Source organism: Stylophora pistillata, chromosome 10 (genome assembly GCF_964205215.1).
Source record: "Stylophora pistillata chromosome 10, jaStyPist1.2, whole genome shotgun sequence".
Taxonomy (NCBI): domain Eukaryota; kingdom Metazoa; phylum Cnidaria; class Anthozoa; order Scleractinia; family Pocilloporidae; genus Stylophora; species Stylophora pistillata.
Window position 1 is genome coordinate 29,430,567 of NC_142528.1, and position 13,928 is coordinate 29,444,494.

The 13,928-nt window shown below is 37.4% G+C and overlaps 1 protein-coding gene and 1 long non-coding RNA gene across 9 annotated transcripts in view; one reads left to right on the plus strand and one right to left on the minus strand.

Moving 5' to 3' along the window:
* Positions 1-2,911: 2,911 nt before the first annotated feature.
* Positions 2,912-8,431, minus strand: LOC148722606 (uncharacterized). 7 transcript variants are annotated; one of them, XM_088735029.1, is made up of 5 exons: positions 8,293-8,428; positions 7,908-7,997; positions 6,835-6,905; positions 5,014-5,123; positions 2,912-4,171 (listed from the first exon to the last, which is right to left on the minus strand). In XM_088735029.1, the coding sequence occupies exons 3-5, from the start codon at positions 6,866-6,868 to the stop codon at positions 3,626-3,628; spliced, it is 690 nt and encodes a 229-aa protein (XP_088591155.1). In that variant the 5' UTR covers positions 6,869-6,905; positions 7,908-7,997; positions 8,293-8,428; the 3' UTR covers positions 2,912-3,625. The 7 variants fall into 7 exon arrangements, with proteins under 7 accessions (XP_088591155.1, XP_088591152.1, XP_088591153.1 ...); XM_088735026.1 differs by having other exon boundaries at positions 6,835-6,966; XM_088735027.1 differs by having other exon boundaries at positions 7,908-8,000.
* A 329-nt stretch (positions 8,432-8,760) lies between these two features.
* LOC111320866 (uncharacterized) overlaps positions 8,761-13,928 on the plus strand; it is a 5,384-nt gene continuing 216 nt past the window's right edge. The window contains exons 1-4 of one of the 2 annotated variants that reach the window (XR_015992194.1): positions 8,761-9,063; positions 9,754-9,857; positions 13,039-13,136; positions 13,556-13,648. This is a non-coding gene — a long non-coding RNA (uncharacterized LOC111320866). The remainder of the gene's footprint in view (positions 9,064-9,753; positions 9,858-13,038; positions 13,137-13,555; positions 13,649-13,928) is intronic. The other variant, XR_015992193.1, reaches the window with a different exon arrangement.

The window sequence follows — 13,928 nt, forward strand, 5'->3', positions numbered from 1 at the left end:
ATATTATAATATATCTTTAGTGTCATAAAGTTGATTTCTTAATTCTTCTAGCTATAGAAGACATGTTTACCCCTGTGATTTAGATACCTTACACGGGATGAAATAATGGATTTGACCACATTTGGCTCTTGGTGAAATGCGAGACAAATCTGATGTTACATATGTCCTGGTCGCAAAGACGTCAAATGTGGGACAAATACGTTATCATGTTTGTCCCTGATAAATGCAAGACAAATACTGTTTGAATATGAAGCCATTTTTCATTCAAGGACAAATATTAGCCAAAATAGACAAATGTGTCTATTTTGGCTAACGAACCCTATTTCAACCCACAGCAACGTTTTTTCACTCGCGTCCCCAAGGCTGTAGCTAGACTTCAGGACAAGACGAGGCAATTTTCGAGCGCCGAAGGCGCGAGCCGCTAGGGGGGTCTGGGGGCATGCCCCTCAGAAAATTTTGAAATCTAGAGGTTCAGAAATGCTCTTTTAAGGATTTTTCGTGGCATTTTTCTTCAGAAAAGTCAATCTTCAAGAAAACAAATTTAAAAAAAGGCCAATTACCAAGGCACTTTCCGAGGCCCTGGTCCCCCCTTGTATGATCTTTTCACTTTCCCTACTTTGTGGCTAGGGAGATCACTCAGATTTGGGTATTTTTTGTCTGGATCAAAAGTGTGATTTTGGTAGAGACTCGCACAAGGAATTGTGTAACTTGACCAGTGTAAGCCATACGGTTGCCTGAACTAACTGTCAACTTCTGCGGTACTGTTAGTTTTCTATTAGTAAAAACCCAAGCCAATTTTCCACATTAGACTGTCGAAAAGAAGAGAAATGTCATTGTGTTAAAAGTAAATCAGTAAATAAAGATAGAACAAGGGAAAGGGACAGGGCTAAATCTGCAAAACTATCGTGGGATTCCAAGAAGTTTACTTCAGAATCTCTCTGGACGTCGCTAGCACTATTGTCACTTTCAGAGGCAATTTCCTTTCTCTCTGCAATTTGTTTGAGGTGTCTCTATCACGTGCCTTGACTGACAAAGTCATCAGAGTGACTGCAGTAATACCTCTTCCCCATTTTCAGTGGATAGAGCGCTGGACTGTTGTGTGGGAGGTCGAGGGTTCAAGCCCCGGCCGGACCAACACTCAAGGTCTTAAAATAATATAATTGAGAAGAATATGCTACCTTTTCTATAACATCGATCAAGAAATGGTTAGATATTCTAGTCTTCTCGGATAGGGACGAATAAATGGAGGTCCCGTCTCCTGCAGGGTTAGGGGTAGGAGACGTTAATTTCCCACGCACGAGATTACTGTTTGGTGGATGTCGTCCCCTGGGGTGGGATGGGTGGGTTTCCACATTTGCATTTAAACGAGCTATCGCTCATATGCGATATGTGGTTAAATAAAATTACTTACTAAATAAAATTACTTACTAAATAAAATTACTTACTAAATAAAATTACTTACTAAATAAAATTACTTACTAAATAAAATTACTTACTAAATAAAATTACTTACTAAATAAAATTACTTACTAAATAAAATTACTTACTAAATAAAATTACTTACTAAATAAAATTACTTACTAAATAAAATTACTTACTTACTTACTTACGAGAATTGACGAGAATTACGGTGACATCTGCCGCTGCACTCCGTAAACAAAAATATGCAAATTTTCGGATGTGCATGCGTAGAATTCTAGGACATTAGCATAATCGGCGGGATATTATGGTTAGCCAAATGTTGCAAAATTCAACAACTAATATTTGTGCTCAACAAAATATATTTTTATTCAACAGTTTACAGTTATATTCAACATTTTATATTTATGTTCAACGAGACGCATTTTCTTTTCATATTCAACCTAAATTATTTTCATTCAACAACAATATTTATTCAACTTCAATAGCTCTATTTATTTAAATCAACAAAATTAATTGTTCAACTTCAGTCCAAACTTTTTACTCAACAAAAACAATTATTCAACTTTTACCATGCATAGTTATTTAATGACATACCTTCTATTATGACTAAGTGTTCGAAATTTCCCGGACATTCAAAATATCGTCATTCAACAAAATCCCCGTCCAGTCCCCAGTTGAATACGCTGTATTGCGGATCCAGTGCCCCGACCATTAACGCCCATGAATAGAGATGGCGTCGGAAGACGGATCAGGGCGTGATGTTATATTAGGGAAGAACTGACACAAATTGTGAGAGAATGTGTTCGAAATGAGATCGCTCTTCAACGATCGGGAAGTAATACCTCGTTGTTAATGAGAACGCGCGACCTTATAGCAAGTTCAGCAAGATCTGCGAGCTGAGAGATGACAAATTCTATCGCCCCGGGCATCGTTCCATCTTTTCCCGCCACAGCCACCCCGGTTCCTTCTTCTTCGTCTTCTTTTCACAAGGGAAAAAAAGAGGCCCGCAGTTGCAACAAATCATCCATGGCGCCTCAAAGGTAAACAGGAAAAAGAAATGAACCATAATCTTCATATTGGAAGGAATGGGTTTCATGTTTGGGGGTAGTTCGGGGGTAGGGGCGGGGAATTTTGTTGAATGACGATATTTTGAATGTCCGGGAACTTTCGAACACTAAGTCATAATAGAAGGTATATCATTAAATAACTATGCATGGTAGAAGTTGAATAATTGTTTTTGTTGAGTAAAAAGTTTGGACTGAAGTTGACCAATTAATTTTGTTGAGTAAAATAAATATGGCTATTGAAGTTGCGGTAATGAGACTCTTTAAGCCGCCTTTAAATTTAGCGTAAAGATAGTGTAATGTCAACTTTACGCTTAAAGTTGCGTGTAAAGCGATAGTAAAGACACGGTACTTCCTTACGCTAATTTTACACCTGGCGCAAAGACAGTTTAATCCCAATGATATGCTTATTAAAGCGACACATGTTACTTCTTCAAAATGATTTATTTTTTTAAGAAATCTGCTCGCAAGAGCTTCTGGGTTACTAAATACTGTAATATTATCTTAAAAAGACGAAATTGTGAACCTCTTGTCATGTCAAAAAAATATCTTAAAAATATCTATATACATCTATGTATAAAAGTCATAAACCTTCTTCCAGTATCTTCAAAATAGAACAGAGGGAAACAAAAATTGTAAACCGTTTTCTTATTTCAATTGATAGATACTACAATAATTACTGTTTTAATCGCTCTCATCTAAGTCGCTGTAGTGGCCTACAGGTTCTGTACTTTTTTGGATTTCGGGCTTTCTTTTCTAACATTTCTTAACAGTATCACAAAACATGACAAAGTACAATTTCCGTAATAATTTAATATTAAATAAACTTAGTAAACATGGCAAGTGTCAACTCACTGCAAAGTCGCCTAAGCGCACTGTCCTTTTTTGATTAGTGAGCTTTCTTTTCAAATATTTCTTACTGTAACAATAAAAAGATAAACTTGTGCACTTGAAACAAAACTATGTGAGTCATTTACTTGTAAAAATTGAAACTGGTGTACTGCTGTCTTCCTGAAATTGACCAAACTTTGCAACTTTGGGGTTCTCCCAGAATAAACTCAAGGGTGCTCATTGTAGTCAATGCCATTAATGTTCAATAAACTTAGTACTCTGGAGAACTGGCAGCTCTTTTTAAGGGCCTACGCACAGTGTCTTTCGTTGATTTGAGTGAGGATGCTGCAAGATGAACCTCCTGTTGTGGAGGGTGGGATGCTGTCAGATGGAGTTGAAGGTGTTGGAGGGCGGATGCCATGAAATGAAGTCCTTGTTGCTGAGGACGGGATACTGTGAGGTGATATTGTAGGTGTTGGAGGGCTGAAAGTGGGGCTAGTAAATGTTGCTGGGTCTTCAGGCCTCACTGCCCATTCCAGACCATCAATAGGTCGGGGCTTTGTAGATGGCATTGAATGAAATCGCCTTGCCACCATGTTCACTCTTGCTCGCACATTTAGGCTTTTAATATGCGCATCATCAATAGCTTTTTTTACTTTTGTCAATGCTGACCTTTCCCAAGGCAATTTTTTGACAAGATACCCAGAAAGTTTGGGTTGTCCACTTTCATCATCTGAAAAGTCTGACTCATCAGAGCTGGTGTAATGGGAACTTCCAACAGCCTGCTCCACCAAAGCTTTCTTCTCCCCTGACCAAGGCATGGCCTTTTGGGTTTGAAGTCTCCTCTGGATTTTCTAAGAAATCAAAGAAAAAGCTCAAAAATCAACAGAAGTAGATTTTATTCATCTAACAGAGAGCCAAATCATTGAAATTTTAATCTTTTACTGGTTGATTACCGCTATAAGATTACTAAGCTAATAAAAATATTTGCAGGTGTGATCATTAAAGATGGCTCAACGCAGTTTCGGACACTTAGATTTTGATGGGTTTCTATAAACATTCTTTCTCACTTGATGCTACAATTAAGGTCAGGTTCACAGGAACCTTAAATTTTCAAAAAAATTTGTGGTGGCTGTGAACCCTGTCCACAGAATTTCTTTTAACTTTGTCGAAAGTTGCATCTTATCATGCTTATCAAATTAAGGGTGTTTTTTAGGAGGTTGCTATGGTAACTTATTGTGTCACAAAAATAACAATGTGGTCACCAATGATTGGGCAGTATTCTTATACATGTACCATGATTGTAGTATCAAGTGATGGAGAGTGGTCATAATAACCCATCCAAATCTAAGGGCTGGAAACTGTTTTGAGCCACCTGACAATTGACAAATCCAATTCAATTTATAAAATAGTATTATATGTATCATATTCATGTATCTAAGAATAGCTTATTAATAGATATTAATGTTCACAAATTCTCAGGAGTTACAGTTTTGAAAGGCAAAAATTTTACTTGCAGACATTCTCTAACTAGAAATAACTCACATTTTGCAACCTTGCCAGAGTTAATTTTGAGCCACGTTTAAAACTCAAGAAATGCCTAACAACAGGAGTTAACGGGTGTTAGCCTAACATTCATAAGTTTACAGAGATTGTACTGAAAAGGTAATTACGGCATATTACAACAGAAACTTACATCTCTCACTCTCCCTTGCTTCCGACAGAGATTCTTGTGAGCCTCTTGCTTCCCTTTTTTTGCTCTCATTGAAGCATCATGTAGACTTTTCAAATATGTGGCTCCAGCACCTTAGGAGAAAATGTTACACCATCAGTACAGTGTAATGGGAGAATTAAAAAGTTTCATTCACTCAACAGTAATAACTATTGTTTTAATAATCCATCAAATGTTTTTGCTGATGTGTGATTGGTTTAAATGTAAATGTGTCATGTGACTGAATATTCCATGTGCAGTGAAACTTGGGAAATATTTGAGTGATACTGCACATGTAAAATGCAGAAATATTAAAGAAGGGTAATAAACTCAACAACCTCCATTTGGCATGAAAAAATGCTCAGATATATGTCCTTGGACATTATTTGTACCACAAAGTTCACAGTTTTCCTCAAGCTACGCTGTATGCTCTTGGAAAACTGTTCACTTCTTGGAACAGATGTCTGCGAACAAGTATCATATTTGGTTATTCTCCAGCCTCCATTTGGAGGCTGGAGAATAACTAATATACCAGTAACCCACAATAAAATACTGAAAGCAGAATGTACAATCTCTGGATGTGTGGGCAAATTCTGGTCAAAGGGCAGACTTTAAAAGCCCTCTTTGTAATCCTGCAAATAACTTGTTCATATCTTTCATCTCAGCTACAGACCAGGGACACTTTTCAGTTCCCATGTGGTCAGCCACAATTGCATCCATAACTGTTTTTGTGACTTTTTCATTGGTTTCTGATTAAGAGCTATTAAAAGTTTTTACAAAAAAAAAAAATATATAAAAGAAATTCAATGTTAAGTTTGGTCAAGAGGAACTTTTTGCAAGGCCAAAAGTTTAATGCGCATCCATTATTTAAAATTATACATACATTTACTGAGTCATTTCTAATGGGAATGTCATGCTCAGTTTGTCCAAGCATGGACTGCAAAGCAAAGAAAAATCTGATATTCCAACTGGAGTCCAGTGCACCACTTTCTGTACATTGCTTTTATGCTCTAGCAACTGAGCCAAATACATACACAATACGTGCATTGCTTGATCTTAGTGCCCTAGTGTCCTACAGTGTAGTGTCCTTGTCTAATACTTGTAGTCAAAATATTTATTTCCCCACAAGACTTTGCACTAGGTAAAACATTTAAACATGCTCTTTAATTTCTGGGCTTTTAAAGGGGCATTGTCACGCTATTTGGCAACTATATAAAAAGCTGGAAGGTGCCTTTCCATCAATTGAATTCCAAAACTAATGGTCTGGTTTTGTTATTAAAGACTATTTGAAGGTTCTGAAACTGTTTCCTGTCACCTATCACTATGGATGACAAGGATGGAAATTGATTGAAACTTGAAAAAATTGACCAATTTTTTCAAACTTTGATGCTATATCTTCAAAAAACCCTCAAGAAATTTATTATGGTTAGCATTCTCTGATAAAATGCATTTGATATCTTCGTCATAGCTTTACAGAAGCATTTTGTTTACGAGTAAAGCCTTGAAGTAATGATTTCAGGACAGATTTGACCTAAAACAGCAAAATCCTCATGACAATGCCCCTTTACACCCACAGGGATTGTGGAGCAAACATGCAATATTTATGTATAGCAGGGGACGTGTCACTATCTTTCCTGTAATGTGCCATATGGAAATTGTGTTGTCCTACATGTATATTTGCTAAAATTCAATTTCTCACTGCGTAAAACAGACAAACAAACATACAGAAAAAATCGTACAAACAAACAAACCAACAAACAACAGGGAACCAGGAAATAACTCTACTATCAAAGAAACAGCCTTTACCACTCATCCAACTTAAAGCCCTCAAAAGCTTCATTCTGCATAAGGACTTTGTACATGTTTCTGAAGTCTTGCTATAATCATCAGACAGAAAGAACAGAAAGCAGTAAAATTCGTGGTAATTACCTCAGATACCTGGAAAAACAAACAACAACAAATTAAAAATGGATCTATGGTAAATGTGCAGCTCTTCATGTATTTCCATTCCAGTTTCTCATACAATTTACAGTGTACGTGTAGATGTGCAATTAGAGTGATCTAATTTGAAACTTTGACATGCACATGATCATGCACCAAGTACATGTTCATGGCAAAATTTGTTGACCTCCCCAATCAAAGATTATGCCTTGTTGTGGCATCAGCATTGAAAACAGCAAGCAGATAATTATTGCAAGTCCATCACCTTTGGAATGATAGACACCTGAAGCATTGCAAGAAAAGAAACATGAAAGAAGCAAAATGTTGATGTTGGTATCCTGAAGCGATCTAGCCCTTTTCCAAAAACAGGAACTCCCAGACAGTACATGTAGCTACAGCATTCTTTGTTGGCTGCAAAGAGGACATTGGGAGGAAATGAAAGCTCTCATCCCCCTGCTCTCGAATTGAGAACTGTCCATGACTTTGTGGTCAAAACACACAATTACATGAAAATGATAAACTGTATGGTATATCAAATATAAAAACAACAAATGTGTTATATTCTGTGAAGTTGGGAGCAACTTCTGGTGAAGTAATACACTTATTTACTTACTATGTAAATCATCCCCCCCCCCCCCCCCCAAAAAAAAAAGTAAATGAATAAACACCACCACTCTCTCATTGAGACCAGGCAATGTCGGGAAACGTCTTCACACCACAGATGGCACAAGTTTTTTTTTACAACAGATTGCATCAAATTCCTGAAATATCTCCGCCATACACAGGCGGCCAAAGCTCACTACTAGAAATGCAGACGTGACTCTTGGTTTGAGTGGTATAGTTTTACAAACGGTTATTTATAAAGGTTTGTATGGGATGTAGTCGGTTTGCCTTAAAAGCGAAAAAAAATGTCATGTTTTGAAATAAAATTGACTTACCTTATTGCCTTGTTGTATTCTTTGTTGATTACCAGCGTTTCAGGCCATTTTGAAGAGTTTTCGGCGAGTTAGCGCTATTTTGGTGTTCCACTGCTAAAAGAAAGCAGTAATACACTTGACATTTTTACTCTCTTTTAAGGCAAACCAATTACATCCCATACAAACCTTTATAAATAACCGTTTGTAACACTATACCACTCAAACCAAGAGTCACGTCTGCATTTCTAGTAGTGAGCTTGGACTGCCTGTGGGCCATACTGAGCACGTGGTCATCTGCTACCTCACGGATCGTGGAGGGCACGAAATTTATGAACAGGCCGAATTTTTGAACAGAACAAACTAAGCGATCATGGCTAACAGGAAACCAAGATAAAAATATACTTACACGACACTGCTGAGGGACAGGGGTCTTCCTTTTTCTTTTCCTGCTTGCTCGCTCTTGTCCTGAATTTGAAGAGCTCTCTATTTTTGCACCGAGTTCTGCGAGGATGCATTTCTGCTCGTTGTCGCGCGCTTCCAGCTCCTCTCGAAGACACACGTTTTCAGCGATAACCCTCTCTAGCAAAACAACGTATTGATCTTCCATTTTGCGGATGAAGAACGTTAACGATCACGAAGCAAAAAGGATAAATGAACTGAAAAAAGGACGCTCACAATCGGAAACATCACAATGAAATGGCCTTTAATCAAGACGGCAAAAGGGCCCGCCGTGTTCCCGCCAGTAGACGAGATGTACTGATTGGCTTTCTTCCACAAAAACGGTAGGTGATTGGCTGAAGTGGTTTACTCTAACCCAGTATCTTCTCGGTCAAAAAGAAAGTTGACATGCGCAGTGTTGTCCTGTTTGTTACCTACGTTCGGCGCAAATAACAAAATTTCGGTTTGCAAGATGCCTTCGAGGAGTCAGTCTCGCTTGAAAAAACAATCTAGACTATGGTGTGGCCATTGCAATGAATACTTATCGAGAGCAGCTTTCTGGAAACATCGTAAAGCTCATTATCATTTGCACAGTGAACGTTGAACGACTATAAAAGATGACGCTGAAAATGTTGAACAAGAAGCAAAGAGAGGAAAGTATGATCCTGAGTTCCACGGAGAACCGGACTATCTGATTCTTCAGGTGACGAGGATTCTGAGACAGCTATATTTAATCGAGGTATGTAGCGGCTTATAACTATTCAAGACTGGTCATAAAACATAACAAGATACTAAGAAAGTAAATGCTAGACTGACGGCTGCTCTAAGTGAAGAAAAAAAAAGACATAAGCATGCTAGCTGCCCCAGTTCCTCCACGTAATCCCAGCACAGGGTTTAGTACCCCCTAAATTCATCTCCATAGCGTACACTACAAAGCTCTGAAACGAAGAAAACTAGCCATCCAGAATTAGTGATAATGTTGCTGCTGGGATCTGCCATGGACACATTTCAAAGCCCATGCAGAATGCCAGGCTAACAAATTGACCTGACCAGAGGAAGGGAGTGCACAGTTCTTAATAAGCCATAGACTGAAGAGTCACGTTTCGTGTAATCAAACTTGGTCATGGTTTTCTAAGCTATATGTCAACATTGGCTGCTAGGCAGTTGATATATATGAAACAATAGGACTCCTGACCTAACAGTAAGCAAAATAGATTTTAAAAGATTACAACAGTATTCCCACCTAGTCTTCTTGGTTATTGTTGCTGTGTGCACATATTTTTTTTCTGTCAGGCAAATTGAAAAAGGCAAATGGAAATGTGTTGGGTTGAAATGAAAAAGGATTTAAAGCAAATGTCAAGTGGTTGTAATGTCATCGGGCTTAGGTTTCTACAAAATTTGGAGATGTTTCATTACTTTTGTTTAACAGGTTCTACCCAAGTTGATGATTGTGAGGATTCATTTGATTTGGGTGACGACGTAGACTTTCTCGGTGCAATGAATGATGATAAGGAGGGAAATAACTCTGATGAGGTAGATTTCCAATGTTATACCTATATTGTTATTTTGAATTTAACTCAAACATGTAAAGCACACACTTCTGTAACAAAGCTAATTTGTAATCACTGGTGCAAACTCTTACATTGTACATGTAAGTTTTGTAATACCTAAGTTTTGTAATATTATTATTCCAAACACAAGCGAGGCAAAGCTCGCGATTGTTGTTACAGTCTCCCCGGTGTGCAAGCTAACTTGAATATCTGGGCTAAACGTATAATCTCCCATTAAGTTGTTGCATGCACATGTAGGGAGAACACTGAGTCTTCAGCAAGTAGCTTTTGTGCAGAAATGACAAGAACTGAAAAAACCTGAATGGTTAATTATCTCATGCAGAACATGATGCATGGTCTGGTTTTTGTCAGTTATAACAATAGTGAACAATAGATATGTAAAGCATGCCTCTTCTTATGTGCAGTATTTGCTTTCATGATTATTGTGTGTTTGTTAATCTTCTCATGTGCAGTTGTATCTCTTCACTGCTAATTTATTGCTCATGTAATAACAGGGCTGCAAATAAGATTTGGACATTGGGTGACCAAAATTTGGTTTTGTCCAACAAATTCTCAATTGTGGTTGGACATGATGTCCGGGAAATTTTTTTTTTTTCGTAATGCATTTTACAGTAAGGATGAAGAAAATCTGCCTTGAGTAAATTACTAAATCTTACTCTGTGCTGGGACAATCTTATTAACTCAAGGGTTTTGTAAGTCACGCAACGACATTAGCTACCTGAAAGGTAGCATTTGATAATGCCTGTGAAAAAGTAGTGAGTTGCTTATTTTTGTTCAAATTTTTTGAGAGTCATTACAGTAAAATTTCTCAACAAATTAAATACAGTTCACAGATTATACACAAGCTGTACAAGCTCTACACAAGCTCAGAATACACAAAATGTCCCCTCTTAACGTGAAGATAATTATTATTTATTTCTTTGTATTTTATTAATCTGGTGGAATTTCTGTAAGAATTTGTTATGGTTTCCTTTATTTGCCTAGCTTCCTTTATTTATTATTGTTGTACTCATTTTCTTTTGCCTGTCATTTTTTGTAATCAAACTCATATTTTGGGTAACAAAATAAAATTGTAGTGTTTGAATTTGGTTTCCACTCAATTAGTGCTATGATGGAACAGTGATAACACAGACCCTCATAACAGTGAAATGATACATTTTACTGTTAAAATAATAATTATAGGTACCAGTGATAAAAATGCAAACCAAAGCAAGGAAGTAATAGCTTGATAATTTAAGAAAATATAGTTTTCAACCTTTTTCGGTGATATCTGACCACAATTTGTTTTGTCTGACCAAGATGGTGTCTTAGCAGGACCTACAGTACCTACATTTTGGTCACCCAATGTACTTTAAGAGAAAAACATTGCAGCTATTGATTAGCAATGCAAATCAGTTACATCAGTTTGCATGAAGTATAAACCCAAAAATAGAGAGAAAACAGATACACGTAAGGCCTTGTTAATAATATAACCTTGAAAGTTTGCATATTCTCTACAACAGTGCCAGCAATCTCATAAAACTGTTCGCTGTGTTCAGGTTTAGAAATTAAACGAAATCAATGACAAAATAGTTTCACATTTAGCTTTTAGGAACAAATACTTTAAAGAAGGCTTGAGGCAAGGAGGCATTTTCAAACTGTAAGGTTAATTGAAACATAGGATTGCTTTATAGGCTATGAGTTGTAATTGTAATTACTGTTTTGATTGTTATATAAACAACCCTTTATAATGAGAGCAAGAAAAACACTCTCTTCTCTGTTGTTCCATAGACAGCCTCTAGATATGAGCAATTTTGGGCTCTGATTGGTTCTTCATTACTGGGCCATCAGCTCATTTCAAACCAGTAGATTATCATAAGTATCCCACTGGCAAGTAAATCTTGTATATGCTTTTGTAGGCAAGAGTGTTTCTCCGAGAGAATGTATCTTTGGCTCTCAACATTCAGGGTTGTCTATATAATAATTACTTAATATGCCGCTTAATCCTACCATGCAATGTTCACGAGGAATCATTATTTTTTAATCACTTTCACCAGAGTATGGTGAGGGTCGCACAACAGAGCGAGGCTCCAAATTAAGTGCGCCCAATATCCCAACCATCCCACCCCAGGGGAGGACATCCATCACACAGTAATCTCGTGTGTGGGAAATTAACGTCTCCTACCCCAACCCTGCAGGAGACGGGACCTCCATTTATTCGTCCCTATCCGAGAAGACTAGAATATCTAACCATTTCTTGATGTTATAGAAAGGTAGCAAATTCTTCTCAATTATTTTAAGACCCTGAGTGTTGGTCCGGCCGGGGCTCGAACCCTCGACCTCCCGCACAACAGTCCAGCGCTCTATCCATTGAGCTAACCGGGAGGCGGTTAAAGCTAACCGGGAGGCGGTTATTTTTTTAGATGATCTTTAACTTCTTCTAATCGACTCGATTTTGAGGACTAATTGTCAAATATCCAATTGGTAAAGAAGTTGGCCCAGTGGGCAGTCCAAATAAATATTTCTTTCAGAGAAAAGTGTTACATTTATTTATACCTTTTCCCACTTCTGTGCAAGGCTGCAGGGGGTCCGAGGGTAAGAGGGTACAGAGATAAGTTCAGACATCTTAACGTTCCTTTACACAAAGTGTGCCTTTACACAAACTTTAGGTAAACGGCGTAAAGGAGCATGCATGATTCTGACCATCTTAATGTTACCTTTACAAAAGCGTATTTAAACGTTCGGTTAGTAAAGTGTGCATTACATCACCTTTACATCCCTGGTAAAAAAGCGTAAATTTGACCCATCAACTTTCCGCAAACTTTACAACTGCTTTACATTTAGTTGAGTAAAGTGCGAGTTTACGCCAACTTTACGTTTTGAGTAAATAAGCGTAAATTTGACCCACCGATTTTACGCTAGCTTTACGTGGGCTGTACGTCGTGTTGCGTAAATCTTCCTTTACAGACTTTTACCAACAATGTAAAGTTGATGTAAAGTTTGTTAACCATCTTTACGCAGATTTACGCAACTTTAATTTGGCGTAAATCTACATTTTCATGCTGTGCTACTGAACAATATCTGTCCTAAGTGTTTCTATTAATTTTGAGTTACAGTATACATCAACCCAAGTACTGAAAAGCTTAACTTCATTTTCCTTTCAGTTTTATTGATGACACCAACCTTGAGGTTACGCAAGAAATTGAAAGAGGTGTCAGAGCAACATCAGCTTTCAAAGAGGATGATCCTGTCATATTAGAGAGTAAGTATAGATTAATTTTTTATAATTATCACCATAATATTTGGTGGCCTAATAGCTAGCACATTGGACTGTGGATCAGGTGGTTTGGGTTTGAGCATTGGCCTGGACCAGTGTGTTGTATTGTGTGTTCTTGGGCAAGACACTTTACTTCCATAGTGTCTTTCTAACCTTTAACTTAACTCAGCTATTCTGTTAAGTTTATCCATTCTTGATATGACTGACTAAATTCTAGGAGGAATCAAAGGGGTCACAATGTAAGTGAATACTGGGGTACTTATCCTAAACAGAAATATCAAGCATAAATTGAAGCAACTGTATACTGACAACATATTACAGTAATCTAAATGTGTGTTGAACACCAACAACCTTCCTTGTAGTTAATTGAAGTTACTCATTTAGTTCGATGTTATCTCTTGCAGAAACTAAAGTCTCTTCGAATAACCCTCAGACAGTCTTCACACACTGAAGCCAAAAAAAGGAGGTTGGAAGCAAATACACATAATTGGTGTCAAGTATGGAAAATTAAAACTCACATGACCAAGTTGTGATTGGTTTAGGTTTTGCTTCTGATTGGTTGATAGCTGGTGTGGGTTTTTTAAACCAATCACAGAGTGTATGTAGTAAAGCAAAATCAAGGCAATTCCAGATTTACTTTCGATACTCAATTGAAAACTGCTTTAACATAGTTTGTACTTATCTCTGCAAAGTTTTATGATAAGCTGAACTGTGAAGGGCATATGAGGCTAGATATCGCTCCTGGTGGTTTGTTTAAATCAACTACCAATATTTTTG

Coding starts and splice junctions, on each gene's coding strand:
- LOC148722606 (XM_088735030.1), bottom strand. CDS start 6,868: ATGAAGCTTTTGAGGGCTTTAAGTTGGATGAGTG. Junction 5,124..6,834: donor GGCTTTAAGTTGGATGAGTG/GTAAAGGCTGTT, acceptor TTTTCTCCTAAG/GTGCTGGAGCCACATATTTG. Junction 4,172..5,013: donor AGCAAGGGAGAGTGAGAGAT/GTAAGTTTCTGT, acceptor TTGATTTCTTAG/AAAATCCAGAGGAGACTTCA.